Below are 17,202 nucleotides of genomic sequence, written 5' to 3'. Positions count from 1 at the left end.
AGATCAGACTGCTGTCCCAGGACAGCTCATATAGATGACAGGAAGACAATGAGGCCAAGGATGTCTATGCCACATAGCTATTGCTGAGTAAAAAAAATTCAAATGATTACAGCTGATTTACATTCACGTTAATTAAGCATCTATTCTTTCCTTTGGTAAAATTTGGACAAAACTAAAAACCAGAATAAAATACTTAAAATGGTTTCCCCAAAAGACTTCCACTTTAGGAGCTTAGCATTAAAAGTATTAGCATTAAAGTATTAGCGTACTTTTATTACCTGAAGTCTAACACATTTAAGGAATTCCAAGTCTCTTTGGTTCAAACAGCAGTAAAAGATAAATACACATCTTAACTGACCATGAAAAGATTGCTTTATTCCATGAAAATATTCTCAACAGAGAACACTATCATAAACAAGGCTTTTTACCATTAAGAAATCAATATGTGCACAAAGTTGAAATTACTGCGAAATTAAGAGATTTTCTTTTAGACAGCTCACATGTTCAAAGTTTAAGAATGATTTAATGACTTAAAAACTGTGCAAGGACAAGTGTCTTTTCACATGTTATAACGCATACACAGGTTGCACTACTCCACATGAAGAAACTCGCCTACTATGGAAGCAAACGCAGCTTTAGAAAAACACGCAGTAGCTTGAAAAGAACAGTCTTTACAAGAAAGCTGTGAACTTTGCCCTCTGTGATTGTTAGTCAGAAAAACATAAGCACTTCAGTCTTTGTACAGAAGACAAACACAGCCAGGTCACATTTCCTTCTCATTGCTAACTTCTGAAATAAAAATAGCACTACTTTTTAAAACTACTTCATGTAGTCTGTCAGTATAGAATAATGTCACATTATATAAATAACCCTGTAACGAGATTTAAATCTAAAACTGTATAGTTTACTAGCCTCAAAGGTAATGTACTATATGTCAGCTGCATAACAGTGGCATACTTGATCTTACGAAGGCATTAATGCTCACACAATTGTCATTCAGCTTTAGCATAACTGGTAGTATGATTCAAATAGCATTGGAAAAATTATTAAAGCAGTCACACGGTTTCTAAAATATTGCTTGAAATCCAATAATACACAGAACATTTCACATTCTCTTTCTCCCCTCAAAACAGTAAAGAACCAAATTAATGGAGCTTCAGTGGTACAAATAACCCTCCCACCCCACCCACCTCCCTGTTACAAGACCACTAAGAAATTAGTTCCGATACAAGTCATTAACAGAACCACAAATGCGCGGCAGGACACATGAGCAATGAGGGCACTAACGACAATCATATTTACAAATATAAACATACAGAAATTCCCATTTTACAAGTAAAAGTGCACATAGATCATTACAAAGTTTCACTAAATTTTATCTGGTTCAAACAAAGCGTCACTTGGAAACAGACTATCATTAAAATAATCAAAGGAGATCGTCACCACCCCGCTAAACGATGAAGGGGGAAGGTCCATCAAACTTCTCATAAATACACCGATGAAAGTAAAATGGACTCAGACAGGCCTTTAGTTTGATTCATGAATTTGAAGATGCACCACTGCACATGGTAGAGCTCTAGAAGCCACCTACCGAGGCTACATCACAGCTGCGGAGGTGCCACAGTTAGAGGCAGAGCACTGAGCTGGCACAGAAAGCCCTTTGTGGGATACTGTAGTGGTAGTGTTGGCAATCAACAGATTTAGGCACTCGATTTTAAGGCAGCATTTGAATGGAAGCAGCTGACTTTTGACAATTGTCCCTTCGGTGTTATTATGCCAGGACTTCAGTGCTGACCAGATTCTCCCAGACTGAGGTGCTGAAGATGTGTCACATTTCACAGAGTCTTTAACTGGGCTGTAGGCTAGAGCAGAGATGTTTTCTTTTTCTTATCATAAATACTTCAGGTTCACAGACTATGTCTTCATGTCAAAACTGGAATGTTTGCAGTGGGGAAGTTTTAGCAGCATACACAAATACTAAGATGGAAACATTAGTGCTGAGGTGTTTGACAAAGTGATTTGCACTACAAATGCAAAATGAAACAAAAGCTTTGACAAGAACAGGGGATTACAGAGACATGCCTGAAAACTCTAAGCCCAGATCACTCTAGACATGCAACAGGATGTTAAGCAAGCACAGAGGTGGTGCAGGCAGACGGTGACAAATGGTAAGGGCTCTAACAGACGGCAGGTCTAAATGCCACTAGACAGAGCTGAGGAAGACAGTCCTACTGGACAGCCCAAAAGAAGACAAACTTTAAGACAGCTCTGTGTTCTTTCTGATTTGTAATCAATAAATGAAAATCGAGGTCAGCCATTGCTGGCTTCTCTTTTCCTTCTTCTATGTGAACAACTTCAGACTAGGAATTTAAGGACTGGTACTACAATGACTTTTTAATGTATGGAAATGCTAATGAAGTTAGTAAAAAAAATCTGCATGCATTCATGCAACTTGCTTCTCTCACTCTCTCTTCAGCCTGACAATTCTAATACCCTCCCCCAAAGCAGCTGCATGTAACCTCCTTCAACATCTCGCCCATTTCCTCAGAAACCCTCTTCAGGAACCTGCAGTCCAGGAGGAAAAAGAAAAAAACAATTACTGAAGACCTTTGGTAAGACCAAAAGGGGCATTCAGTTTAAAGTGTCTGTCCCAAATGTACCTAAAATCATTTTATAGTCAGCTACTAAAAACACCAGAGAACTCCGAAACACAAGACACTCAAAGGCCAGTGTTACTGCCTCCTCCCTTTATCTCCTCACTCAATTAACAAGGATGTGGTCACGTGACGACTACACTGTACAGCTCCTGACTGGACTCTAACAGATGCTTTTGGCAATACATTGGAAAAGAGGAACCTATTCTGACAGTCGATCCAGCTAAAATGAAGCCCTCAATGGTGGTAAAGATCTTCCTTCATCTCAGTAAACAAAACAAAACAAAAAAACCTGTTTCCTGTTTCTCCTCTAAGAGCACATCTGCCAGGACTTTCTTCCTCTATTCCAGACTGTCCTTTACCTCCACTGAGTTAGATTCCACTTCTCCTAGAAGTAACTTCCAGAAGCTAAATGAGCACTAATGTAATATTTCTAAAAGACGCCTTCAAGTGAAAAAGCATAAGATTAGCTTGGAATGAACTTTGTACAACATTGAAAATTACCAGTAAACCTGAAAATATTTTAAGGTCTCAATGCTGTTTTATTCACATATAAGCTCCAGCAGGTGACTTATCCTGCAATCCCTAGATGAGCTCATATTAAATAGATTATATACCAGGTATTTGTTTTCTTTCTTTAGAAAACCAAGTTAAGAATAGCAAGGAAAATGACTGTTATTTCACCTAATTATCCAACTACTACTTCTCTTCCTAGAACCTGCAGCTATAAATCCAAGCTCCTGAGAATCAGCCTTCTACAGCTCAGAGCAGGGTTGTTTATTTTAATTCATCAGTCACTGTTGTTTCTGAGGCAAGGGGGGCGGGGAACATTCTACCTATGATTCTTGCCTAATAATCAAATCTATATGTATAAGGCAGGAAAGCACACATCCTTTACACACACTTAGGCAGGACAGAAAGCGAGAGGCGTTGACTAAGCTTCCACACCAGCATCACTTGAACAGTAAGGCGTCAAAGAATTTCTGGTGGCAGCATTCACACTCTCTGATCAAGCCTGCACTCAGCTCACACAGTGAACAATGCATCAGGATGCCTTAACTGTTTGGTTTTTCTGACCTGTTGGATGTGTTGTCATTTTACGTGTACGTGGCACAAAGCTGTCTGGTTAGCTTAGATATAAGTTACTGCACCTTTACTGTTTTTCTCTAGAGTTACATCTATGTATGTTGTGGGAACGTAGCCTTCTTCACCATTCTGTCTCCGGGCTCTCGTCCATCCATCACCTTTGTCCTCCTCAATAATGTACAGAACTTCACCTTCTTTCATTGCCAGGGTACCTTCATTATGCCCTAGGTAAAAAGTTTTCAGAGCATATGCAGCATTAAAACACTGCAATAATGTTAACAAAAGTTATAAATACAGCATACTACCAAACGTGAAACACTACATTTCATCATACCTACATGTAAGAGCCCACAGAAGGCCACAGCAGTACTCTTTCTGTGATGCTTTCTAGTTTACTCAACACATAACACACATTCTCATCTGAATGACATAGTAAGCCTGTGAGGCGGGTTACAATCACCCGCTGTATACATAACAGAGTCACAACTGGGCAGAGCGCTATGTCACATACACGGACACTATATAATTTGACAGGGTAATCTAATCACTGTTTCACAATTCTAATTCTTTCCCCCAAATTTAAGCTGTGTTCCTATCTAAAAACTTCATGAGGTATGAACCAGAAAATTGTACGGATGAGAGAGGGCTCCTTGGAGCAGGCTGGCTGGCCAGAAGGGCTGTACTGGTGAGCTCTGCTTTCCATTCAGACACTCTTGAATAAGGTCAGAGAGCAACTGACGATGAGTCCTGACATCAGTTTCAGGCCTCCATATGAACAAGTACCCATGTACATATATGTGCAAATATGCACATATGTATACCACATATGCACATGAAATGTGTGTATGTATGTGTGTGCGTGACAGACAGTGAGCAAGCCTGTGATGGGGCATAAGTGTGGACATCAGAGGACACCTTCAGGTATCTCTTCTCCTCTACCACATGGATTGCCAGGGACAAACTCAGTCCTCAGTAAAGGCGGCAGGGGGGTTTAACTCACTGAGAGATCTCCCTATCCCTTTAAATATATTTTCTAAAAATGAAGAGTAACTGAAAACTTCTTCACTCAGTTGTAACACTAACACATGGAATAAAGGTGATAAATTACAGAGCACTGCATAACTGTTGATAGAGGTGTTACTCTACTCTTGTTAACTGAGGAAGAGGACTTTGGCTTTTAAGAGTCCTAGAGAAGGAAAAACCTAAATGACTGCAGAGAGAGCCACGGCACCTCTTCCCCATCTCCAGCCACATTATAGGAGAAGATGCACAGTCAGGAGCAAGCGCTGCTCTCATCTGAACAGGAAGCCTGCAGAATCAGCATACGATAGCATTCAGCTGTGCCTTAAGCCTCTCTCCACCATTCAGCAGCAGCAGAGAGCATCAAGTGACATTACAGCTGTTTGCTCCTGGCTTGGGATACATGCTCAGGCTGCCACAGCGTTGGTATGCACGTGTGAGTGTAAGACCTAGGATCTAGAGTTGTAGGGAATCATCTGTGTTAGGACCTGGCAGCAGTTGTGTGTGCGCGTGCGGATGTGCGTGTGTGGGGGTGGGGAGTGTATTTATAACATAGTTAAAAGAAAATTATACAATTACTGAACCAGGAATTTAATTTTCTGATACTAAATTAAGTGATGACTTACTTTGACTTTGAAGAATCCATTTTACCAAATATTATATATTATAAACATCACACCAGGGAGGGGACTGTGCAGGGGAGAGGGTGGGGATGGGAAGAGGAGGGAGAGACTACAGCCTGAGAGGGAGTCGGCCCCTGACACTGTTGTGCTTGCAGACAGGAGCCCAGGGAGGCTTCACCCAGCAACTGGTACAAACAGATGTAGAGACCCACAACCAAATATTAGGCAGAGCTTGGAGAATCTTTTAGAAGGGGAGGGGATTTGAAGGCACCAGAGGGGTCAAGGACACCACAAGAAAACCTACAGAAACAACTAACATGGGCCCACAGAGGCTCAGAGAGCCTGAACTGCTAACCAGAGAGCATTTATGGGATGAACCTAAGCCCTCTGCACATACGTAACACTAGAACAGCTTGGTCTGTGGGACTTCTAACAAGGGGAGCTTAGGCTGTCTCTGACTCTGTTGCCTGCCTTTGGATCCCTTTCCTCTAACTGTGCTGCCTTGTCTAAGCTCAACAAGAGAATATATGCCTAATTTTTCTACATCTTGATATGCCAAGGCTGGTTGATAACCATGGGAAGCCTCTCCTTTTCTGAGGAGAAAGGGGGAGGGGAGGGAATGAGGTAAGATGAGGTGACAGAAAGGGACTGGGAAGAGAGGAGGGAGAGGAAGCTGCCATCAGGATGCTAAGCAAATAAGCATCATCATCATCACCATCAAGCATCACACATACCATCAAAAGGGTAGATAGCTTTGCAGTGTCCAATAGCAGGCAGGGGATCATCATCTTCAAATTCATCATCAAACTCACTGTGGTGACCATGTTGTTGGGGTGGCCCACGAACTTCTTGGTTTGCATCATCAGTGTAACTTCCCTCAGGGCTAAAAACCATTAAAGTATCTCTGATCAGGTATCACAAACATGAGAACGCTTTGTGTATTATTTATAACGTGATCTCAGGAGAAATTAAGTGTCAGTGACATACTTCCATATTGAGCCCTATTTTCAGGTATTAACTATGCAAATAGCTTGTGGTAATACAAAATGATCCTTCACTTAATTTCCTGAAGTAAACACTTCAAAGATTACACTGTGTAGAGCAATGATCAGTGACACACCTCACTCCTAGAGGATCTAAGAGGACATGAAACAATGCAGTAGACACTGGTCTCTATGTCAGAGACTTTCCTGAGCAGAATCACGCAGGGCTACGTTTAGTCCACAGTGAGGCTGTTTGTGACCCAGCTCCCGAGGAGCCGTGTGCACAGCGTGTGCATGGAGGTGAGCAGCTCACCAGACCTGCAGAGCAGACCGGAGGGCTGCCCAGGACTGCTCTGGAGAAGCTCACTTCTTCTCCCTTAACCCAGAAGAAAACCACAAGTTTTTTTAAAAAAAAAATGTAGCCTTAGATGTGGCACAGGAGAAAGAACAGCAGAGAGGTAGAGAAAAAAATGAGTTCTATGAATATTATCTGGCTCTCTTAAATTATTTGATTAAGTAAATTTTTATTCCAAGACAGTATAAGAATTTTGCTTAAAACCTAAACTCCAAATTCTAATAAAATGATTTTCAAATGATTAAAGGAAATTAGTATGCTAGAAAATCCACAAGAATGGATAGTGTTTGTATGTATACACACACACACACACACACACACACACACCCTTCTCCCTCCAGCACCCTAGCAGCACACCTAGGTAAGTTAGAAAACCACATTTTAATTTACCCATACTAGAAAAACCCTTTTAACCTGGGGTTTTAACCTAGTAACAAAGCTAGTTATCTGCAGCTCTCTTGATAAACTGAACCGAGAGGAGCTGACAGGAGTGCACACCTCAGAGATCACTGTGCTCAAGGGCTTTACCACAAGATGCCTGACGCCATTCCCCGAGCACTGCAAACTTGATATAATGAGCATTATAACTTCCATTTTGTTTTTAGAAACTTGAGATAGGAAATATAAAAAATGAGTTTGCTCAAATTATGCTTGCACCGATTAGACCAATATCCAATATCAAGCCAGTTAAATTTTCTTAAAGACGAAACACAGATACTGATTATCTTATGATAGAAAAACCAAAACTAAACACATCATACTAAGGAAGAAATGCCACAAGTAGTATTTACAAGCAGACCCTGTGAAAAGCTAAGTTGAAAACTGTGCAAACTAATAAGATGTAACTCCTTTTCTTCATCAAATTCTAAGCAATTGACAGCATAGTTTTTCTGGTCATAAGCCATCCATCTCCACAAAACCTTGGTGGAATCTCTCCCATCCCTGAGGTCCCTGGGCTTGCTACAGTTTATTTTTTGGTATTTTCCTTGTTTTGTGATATTGTTGTTGTTTTTTATTCTTAGGTGCTCATGGATGTGATGAACTAGAACTAAACAAGATGAGATTTTCTATTTTACCTACAACCATTACCTAATATACAAAACAATTTCAAGATTGAAGTTATTTGATAAACTTACTAACAGGGAGAAAATTGAGAAAAAAGATAAACATTAAATGATTACTGAAGTTAACAACAAAAATTAAATAAAACAAACCCTGACCTTTCTCGCCCCTGTGTCACAAGATGATTTATGTCACTGCTGTGTCTTCTGTCTCCTCTTACACCTGTTTTGCCTTCAACTTCAGAGAGCCATGCCTTCAGGAAAAACAAAACACCAGACACTTCAGTAAGTTTGAAAATTCCTAAGAAACCCTGAATTTAAATGCACTTTGAGACTTTATGATTCTTAAAGAAATTTTATTCCAGTGCATACAGTGATTAAGTTCAGAGTTGACTTTTTTGTTTGTTTCTTTTGTTTTGGTTTTGTTTGTAGACAGGGTTTCTCTGTGTACTCTGGTCTGTCCTGGAACTTGCTCTGTAGACCAGACTGGCCTCAAACTCAGAGATCTACCTGCCTCAATCTGGGATTAAAGGGGTGTGCCAGCACTGCCTGACATTCTATAGTTGATTTTTAAAAATAGTATGTCTAATTTTATATGAAAGGTCAAATAACCAAATGAGTAGGCTATTAGTTTGATAATTATATATCATAATAACGATACTTTCAGTTCATAAATTTTAAACTTAAATATTGGTATATAAGTATGGCAAAATTCTATCTATTGTAATAAAATTTATAAAATATTTAAAAACACATTTGTATCTCAGTATGCTGAGTTAACAAATGTACCTCATTCTTGTGGATTTCCATCCGTAAGCGGTCAATGTTATTCATGGTCTCTGCTAATTTAGGCTGCAGACTTCCTGGGTCCCCCATCTGTGGATTTTTCTCATATACATCCTTCATTTTGTTGAGTGCTTCTCTGGGAAATAAAAGGAAACCACAAAATTAAACACCCACTTTCACATGCTTCTGGAATATTACTTAGCTTTGCAAGGTAAAGTCTATCTGAACCTTACAAAGTCACACTTTAAGTTTGGACAAATATATCTTAAAGACAATTTGTGCAAGGCTATATATACATTTTTGTGCAGGCGCGCGCGCGTGTGTGTATATGTGTGTGTGTCTGTGTGTATGTGTATAGTCAGAAATTTAAGGAAAGACTTAAAATTCATATTGCTTGAGTGTTAACATTTAAAAGACTTCTAATAGAAACATTTCTCATGTCCTTCTATATTACTTATACATACATGAGCTTAGTAATAAACAGCTGGTAGAATATTCCAGTGTTCTTACATCTATTGTTTCTCAAACCAAATTCATTGACTTGCTTTGTTTTGAGACAGGGTCTCACTAGATAGTCCAGGCTGGCCTTAAACTCTTGATCTTCCTAACCTGTGCCACCATAGAGCATTCTATGTCCTATCAGCATCATGCTGCCGGCATCCCTTACCTCATGCCCACAGCATCACTGTCCTCCTACTCATCTGTGCTGGAAATAGTAACGCCATCTTCAACTGTGCACCCCTTCAGCTATCTGCAAGCTCCTGGTAGCCTGCCCCCTCTCCTCGTCACATCATCGGAGACTATGCACAATCAGCTCTGACACGAGCACCCGACACTGTTGCCTAGTACTCCTTAATACTCCGTTCCTGACTTACCTAAGGGTTCTATTTTCCTTTCTCCTCCTCGCCTCTGCTTTCTTAGCAATCATTCACTAGCTTCTTCTTTGTTCAACTTTTAAATGTCTGTTATATAAATGACAAGGAGTTTTTTCTCATCTCATCCTACACTTCTCTTAAGAATGTTTTGATCTTCAGATGATTCTTCAATGTCTGTCTCCAGGTATTAAAATTCTAGATGTATAGCTCCATACTTGACTAGACACTTTCCATGTAAATTTTTCACAAAACGTAAGCAAAACCTTTACTTTCACCCAAACTTACTTTTCTTTTTTTTTCCAATTAATTTTATAACTCTCTCAGTATCTACAAGTTAGTTCCTCAAAAACTTTCCTTGTCTCCTCTCCTGATCTCTGATCTACTCATATACAAGGTTCAGTGACCTTTAGAACAGTTGGTAATGTGCTATCATCCACTTGAAATTGCTGAAGACCCCAATCCCCACTACCGACAGAATGGTACAAGTAGTTAAGACTGTCCCTAACTCATATTCTTGTTCCTTTATCCTATTACTACACTTACACAATTTCTAACCAAGTTCCATCTCTCCATTTATACAGAAAGAAACCTCAGATGGCTATTTTGAAGAATTTAATGACATGTTTCATGTAAAATGCTTGATGTATAGTTATGAAAATCCCTCAACCAATACTGAACTCAATTTATACATTAAAAAGTGTATAAAATAGAGGAGACGGTTGGTGCTGGCGAAACTCTTGACAACTTATTACCATACTTTGGGTTTCTGTTTTTTTTTTTTTTTACATTTGATTTTTATTTATATAATATGTAAGCCATAATGTTTTCTAGTTTAGGTTGTGTACTTTTCCCTAAAAACAAATAAACAAACAAAGGTGTGTCGGGGTCTGGAGAGATGACTCAGAAGTTAAAACCACGACTGCTCTTTCGGAGGACCCAGGCTCTATTCCCAGCATCCACTTGGAAGCTCACAATCATTTCTAACTCCTATTCCAGGGTGTGGGGTGGGGTGGGGTCTTCTGGCCTCCACTGGCACCAAGCACATGCAGATCAAACACTCATACATGATGAAAATAAAAAAAATTAAAATGTTTTTAAAAGTATTTCAATTGAGATATATGATTTAGGGAGAATGACAGGGCTTGAACTCAGGTCCTCACAAGTGCTAGGCAAGCACTCTTTGCCCAGCCCAGAGGGAACGGTGTGGGCACATGCTATGTGTCAGTCATTCCCATGTTCTGCAGGGAGGAGGGAGGGCTCAAGGGAACACTACTTTTGGTCGGCTTCTTTCTGCAGGCCCCGGTTGAGCTCATCGATGCGCTGCTGCAACTTCTTACGCCTCTGCTCTGGGGGCAAGTGACTGAAATCCTCCAGTGCTGGGCCCTGAAAAGAGAGTCCAAGTCATTATTCAGACATTTTCAGATATTTTGTTTAACTTTACCTTTTTTATAAATTAAGCAACTAACTTCAATTTTTATTTAGCCTCAACTTAAAAAAAAATCTATATAGATAGATGTATTAGTAAAAATCAAAGCTCAGATTTCGTATTTACAAAAAACATGAAAATAGGCAGAAAAAAAGAAATCTTACCAAATACAGGTAATTAATAACTGTTTCACATTATTTCAAGTCTTGACAGTTAAAATGAATACACACAAGTCTTCTTACAGCAACAACAAAATGGGAACACATAACATTTCTTATATTATTTTACTACTTTGTATGTACTCTTACATAGAATCTTAAGGAAAAAAAATCCAGTCATGATATTTAGAATACCATGAATGTGCTAAATAAAAATATGAAATTCATCACTGAACAACATAAGCAACTTACCGCATGAAGACAACTAATTAAAGTGTATTTCAATACTGCAGCTAGTTTTTGAATGATCATATTTTTTAGACCAGTCTTTGGAAACAAATTAAAATCTGATCATTAAAAAATTAAAGGTATCGTCTACAGATCAGAAATTATATACATGGAATACACTTCTAGTCTTATATAAAACCCAATGACAGCCCTCAGCTGTTTCTGAAAGATATAATCCCTTGTTTTCTCTGTCTCTGTCTCTCTCTAATCTGGATGAGACAGCAGGCTCTCACTACAGTCTGTAACTTAAACTCAGATGCTCCCGCCTCAGTCTCTCCAGTACTACCATTACAAGTATGTGACACCAAGCCCAGCCTTGACGCAATTCTTAGGGAGGATTCCTGATCTGAAAGATTTTAATGCTTTTGAATCTAGGTGAATTAAATGTTAATATAAAGGTGCAGATTTTTCTATTATAATGATGCTTTCTCCATGCCTCACTGTGTAGCTTTGCCCTGAACTCCCAGCCTCTGGTCTTAATTTCCCAGTGCTGGGGTTTCAAGAGTGTCTCACCACACTCAGTTCCATTTTCCTCTTAAATGTCATTTAGTCATTGTTACTTCAGCTACATTGTATAGAAATTATAATAGAACCATTATTAACTACTGAATCCATTTAATATATAACCTGTTACTATATTACATTTCAAAAATTAATACTTATCCTTTATTTTTCTCAAATGGTTGAATACGAATATTACTCTCATTTTTTTAAGTGTTACTGTGACAAGCTTACAAAATAAAATGCATTCTTTATTTCTGGACTACTTATGTCTTTAACAAATGCTTAATAGCTTGATTTTACCAGTTACAAGGACATTCTATTCACTTTTAAATTATTTTATTTGAACAATGGGTGATTTCCTGCCTTGATCTAAGTTGTTCCCAGAGGCCAAAAGAGAGCATAGGACTTTCTAGAACTGAAGTTCAGGACAGTCGTGAGCCACAATGTGAGTACTGGGAATTGAACCTGGGTCCTTTATAAGAGCAGCCAGAGTTCTTAATGTCCAAACCACTGCTCCACACTTGTGTCATTTAAACAAAAGCAAACCCACTTAAAGAAAAAACCAATAATCAAATGTTACCATAATTAATAACAAGCACCTCTAAGACTCAACAGTGGCCCAGAGACTACGAGCATCCAACAGCCATAAGACTAAAGCGGGGCCAGTGTTTAAGTGGCTTTTGTTTTCTATCAGATACTGTCAATCAACCAAATCTAAACTAAATGACAGAATAGCAAAATTTCCTATATAAAATTCCTTTAAACTAGGTAATGATCAATGTAATTTACTAGATTCATTCTAATTTGGTGCCCAGGGATTACACTATCATGTACACAGATAACCTACTTTATATTTTGAAAAATAATTTTGAAAATAATTTAAGGAAATGAAAATATATATTTTAGTTTAATAGGCTTTGGGGGAGTTATAATGGGCCATTATCAAAGGGTAACTCTCCAAATATCTGTGTAATGCTGATACATTTTATTACCTAATATCTGACACCTAATATTTTAACAATAGGAATCAAGGAACTTGCATTCCTAACATCTCATTTCAGCATTATAACACATTCTTACATAAGAACATGAAGCAATTCCATTATATTTACTAAGGACTTCAAAAAGCCATGCAAGGCATATAACAAACTGTTTTATAGATGTCTCAACTAGAAATGTCTAAAGCAGTAATCTGCTTTCTGTATCTGTGAACATAGCTTTCTATGTAAGTGCCCAATTACTTCGGGGTTAATTCTTCGTAATGTAAATCCATCAATTTGTGTGAAATAAATGCATATAGGAACACCTCAAACACAGAAGGATGGGAAAGCACACTCTCACACACTCTCACACAAAACAGATTAATTTTGCTTCCCAACAAAGAACAAAACTCATTATAAAATTAGCAAAACTTTTTTCTTTTCTGGAAAAACCTAGTAATTCTTATGATAAAGTAAACATTAAATTTGTATGACCTTTTAAAAGAAAGTAAATTTTTAAAAGTGTATTTCTAAATTTTACTTCAGTAAAACATCAACTTTTTTTTGTTCTACTATGTATCTTTAAAATTTTAATTAAAAAATTAATTCTCTTTACCACAACCTGGACTCTATCAAATAACATTTAAGAATTTGATGGGTTGATGACAGTTAAGCACATTTTTGTCTAATCTATTATACCCAAAGGTATTGGCATATATTGGACTATGGATTAAAGTATTAAAAAAAAGCATACAAGTTGAAATGTGGAATGTACTTTAACAATTGTTCTGAGTTAAATCAAACAATATTTTCGGAGTATTTAATGTGGGTATAGTATACAGATCAGCACACAGGGCTTACCATCTTCATCGACCACTGAATAGTTCAATGGAAAACAGAAAGAAATGGCAAATTATTCACATGAAATCATAATACAGAAGATGCAATAACTTATATTTTTACAATATTAAAATAAATTATATACACTTTACAATCCAAACAATTATGCCAGAAAAAAAATTTAAGCACACTTGGGAAAGCAAATTGCTTGCACACACACGCAAACAAACAAACAAACAAACAAAAAGAAGAAGAAAGGAAAGCACGCACTGATAATGGGCAGATATTTTCTAAATTTACTAAAAGTGCACCATCCTACTGTCATATATTTTAAGGAGAATTTTGTGAAAGTGTTTACTCATGTCATTCATTTTCATTAGCACTGATATTTGAAATGTGCTGACTGAAAAAGATACAATGTTAGCCATTTAATAGGAAATTGATGAAATCTTTAAAATCCAGAATGTCCCTCTCAATGCCTAACAGAAAACATTATTTCCTGAAGCTTCATAGTCCAAACACTATTTTGGACTTTAAGTTTGATAAGGGTAGCATTCTTAAAGTGTGGTTTTTAAAAAATAAAAATAACAAATGAGGTACCCAGTATCAAGTTCTCTCTATATTATTAAGCTCAAAGGTATAGGTTGAGTTTTGCGTTGTTTTCTATTTTTTAGATTTTATTCTGAAATCAATGTACCAGCCCTGAACTTACAGCTCTGCCTCTGGCAACCTGAACGCAGAGCTCCCTTCAGAAGACACCGAGTGAGCAGAGTCTGCAGAGCCCAAGGGTGCGCTTATGCATCAGCATGTCACACACCATTCTGACACAGGATTCTGCAAGGGCCCAGAACGATCACACATGACCACACATGACCACATGACCCCCCCCAACACTTGCACACACGCGCGCATGCTCGCGCACACTGCCACCCACACTCTCACGCACACACCCACACACAAGCACACAGTGGCCTAGACGATGCATCAAGCTTTACAAATCTTCATACTCAGTACATTTAGCTAGTCTTAAAGTTCTTTCACCTAGGGGACAGGGCCTGGAGACACATGCCAGTGGTGGACTATTTGCCTCACATGTACAAGGCCATGGGTTCAATCCTCAGTACCCCTCACTTAAAAAAAAAGTCTGTTTTCTTAATCATAATTTAAGGAGAGATACTATGTCAGATAAAATTTTCACATAAAATTTTAAAGAAATTTAATAAATATCTAGCAAAAATATCTACCCCTTATCTCTGATGAGTTGGTCATGTTTATTAATGATCATGACAAAAAGATGACATTTGCTATCCATTGTCTTTCTAAACTACGCTTAACATTCTTTAGACCGTCAGTACTTTAAAAGAAGAAAAAAATTAATTTATTTTGCTATCACAAAATTCAGTGATTAATATAGGTAATTAAGAAAAGATAGCCATGGTATTCTTATACACTAACAAAACTATGTATGACAAGGAATAAAATAGTTAACTGAGTTGCATTATCTTTTATTTTAATTTTCATTCCTGAGTCATATTATTACTTTCCTAATTTATATTTTAATCTTATAGAGAAAATAGGATAATTACAGCTGAAATATCGAATGCTTCTATTTTAGCTTGTCTAGTTTTACTAAGTAGAAAATAAATTTAAATTCACTGAAAAAGTTTTCTATAAGAACATAAATATTGGTTTTAATACATGTTCAATATAAATATTAGACTTTCATATAGAAATAGTTTACAAATTAGAATATTTCATATAACCACTACATCTTAAGGTAGTGCAAAATACAGAACATTAAGTAAAGGAATGAAAATAATTAGGTATGTTTCATCTTAAAACAGGCCAAAACCCAGGGAACTGTATTCTGAAATCTATAGGATTATGTATGATTAAAACACAAACATGAACTCCTATTATAAGCTGGACAATTCTATTACATTAAAAGGAATGTCTATGAAAACAAAAGAAAGTAGTTATGGAGATAAAAATGCTGATTTGTGTATTAAGCAGTCAAGTTTGGGTGCATTCCCCAAACATCCACTTAGAACTTGAGACCACAGAGGGCAACTGCAGAACCTTATCCCGTGGAGTAGAGCCAGTGGCACAACTGTCAAACTCAAAAACATCATTCTCATGTAACATTTTTCAAATCCTTAATTATGAGACTGCATACACCAGCTTTTCTTTAACAGTAAACATATGTATATGTACATTATATGTATGTGTTTTAGAGAAGCTACTTAGGAAGCACAATATCCAACAAGACAGAAAATAACTTCTGAACTGAAGGCACAACTCAGTAGCTAGAAGCTGTCTGAAAAGCTTCTGATTTTAGTAGACTGAAAATCCATGTAAATGCACATAATTAAAAAGTTTATTAAGGCTTGCTTTCTTTGTGGAATTCTTGAGTGGAAAAAATCTGTATATCTAGTATTAATTTTCAAATATTATGTAGTAAACTTTGAAATATCAATCAAAATATAAAAATTTCAATCCTAAAGATAAACACATCCCTCCCTGCTGTCCTCTAACCCTCTAGTTAGTTACTATGGCAACTAAGACATGGAGATTTCTAGTTAGTTACTATGGCAACTAAGACATGGAGATTTCAGTTTTCCAGAGTTATAAAAACAATGTGTGACAATTTAAAGCAAAATATGAAAATAAATCTAATAATGGGTAAGCTAACAATTTTTAAGTGCTGCTGCTGTAAAATCCTAACTGCAAATTGTTCAATAAGAATGCTACATATTTAAGATTCTCTCTCCAGGCCTTATAGTTGTAAACTGCATTAAATTTTTCCCGTATAATTAAATTTAGTATGTATCTCTATGAGAAGCAACTTAAAAATTCTGCCTCATAACTAAGGCAAAAGAAATTCCAAATAAAGTCTCTCACATAAGAATAAAATTCTTTCCAAAGTAGACAGTCAGGATGCTTGTCCACAAAACACAAACTTATCCGTAAGGGACCTTTCTAAGGGTCATGACTGCCTCTATTATCCACACGCAGCTAGGGAAGCCGAGAGGTGAGAAGTTAAAGGAGACACTAAACACTGCATTGGTCTGTTATTACTGCTATCAGTGAAGTTTGTCATATTGTCTTAATAGTTTAGAATTAAAAAATAACGTGATCTTGCCCTAGACAAATACATTTTGTTCTTCAGGTGTTTAAAATGCACTTTAATTCTTGGAAATGCTACAGAAAGAAAGGAGAAAGAACACACTATTTGTATATTACTGTTAATGATCTGATGCTATATATGATTATCACACCTGTTTTTCAAATAGTGAAAACCCCCTATAAATTAATCTAAATTGTAGCTGCATAATTAAGAGCATTACCTAAAATTCAAACATAAAGGTGAAAATGTTGCGGGCTAGGTGATCAGTTTAGTGCTAGAGTGTTTCGTATACACAGAGACCTAGGTTCAATCTTCAGAACAAAGAAAAACAAAAATTAGCCCTATTAGCATAATGAAGTACCATTAATTTATTGGTAGTGTAACAGTCATTGCTAAGGGACACTGCACTTGAATTTTTCTAGTCTACACATTTTCA

The 17,202-nt window shown here is 37.2% G+C and overlaps 1 protein-coding gene across 3 annotated transcripts in view; it reads right to left on the bottom strand.

The window, feature by feature from the left end:
* Nucleotides 1–349: 349 nt before the first annotated feature.
* Fnbp1l (formin binding protein 1 like) overlaps nucleotides 350–17,202 on the bottom strand; it is an 80,102-nt gene continuing 63,249 nt past the window's right edge. For 2 of the 3 annotated variants that reach the window (XM_052179314.1, XM_052179316.1), the window contains 5 exons: nucleotides 10,717–10,826; nucleotides 8,572–8,704; nucleotides 7,942–8,036; nucleotides 6,118–6,266; nucleotides 350–3,964 (listed from right to left, as the gene is read on the bottom strand). In XM_052179314.1, the coding sequence (XP_052035274.1) occupies nucleotides 3,786–3,964; nucleotides 6,118–6,266; nucleotides 7,942–8,036; nucleotides 8,572–8,704; nucleotides 10,717–10,826 (666 nt within the window). In that variant the 3' untranslated portion in view covers nucleotides 350–3,785. The remainder of the gene's footprint in view (nucleotides 3,965–6,117; nucleotides 6,267–7,941; nucleotides 8,037–8,571; nucleotides 8,705–10,716; nucleotides 10,827–17,202) is intronic. The other variant, XM_052179315.1, reaches the window with a different exon arrangement.

Source organism: Apodemus sylvaticus, chromosome 4 (genome assembly GCF_947179515.1).
Source record: "Apodemus sylvaticus chromosome 4, mApoSyl1.1, whole genome shotgun sequence".
Taxonomy (NCBI): Eukaryota; Metazoa; Chordata; class Mammalia; order Rodentia; family Muridae; genus Apodemus; species Apodemus sylvaticus.
The sequence above is the reverse complement of the archived record's forward strand: the minus strand, read 5'-3'. Positions and strand labels throughout refer to the sequence as shown.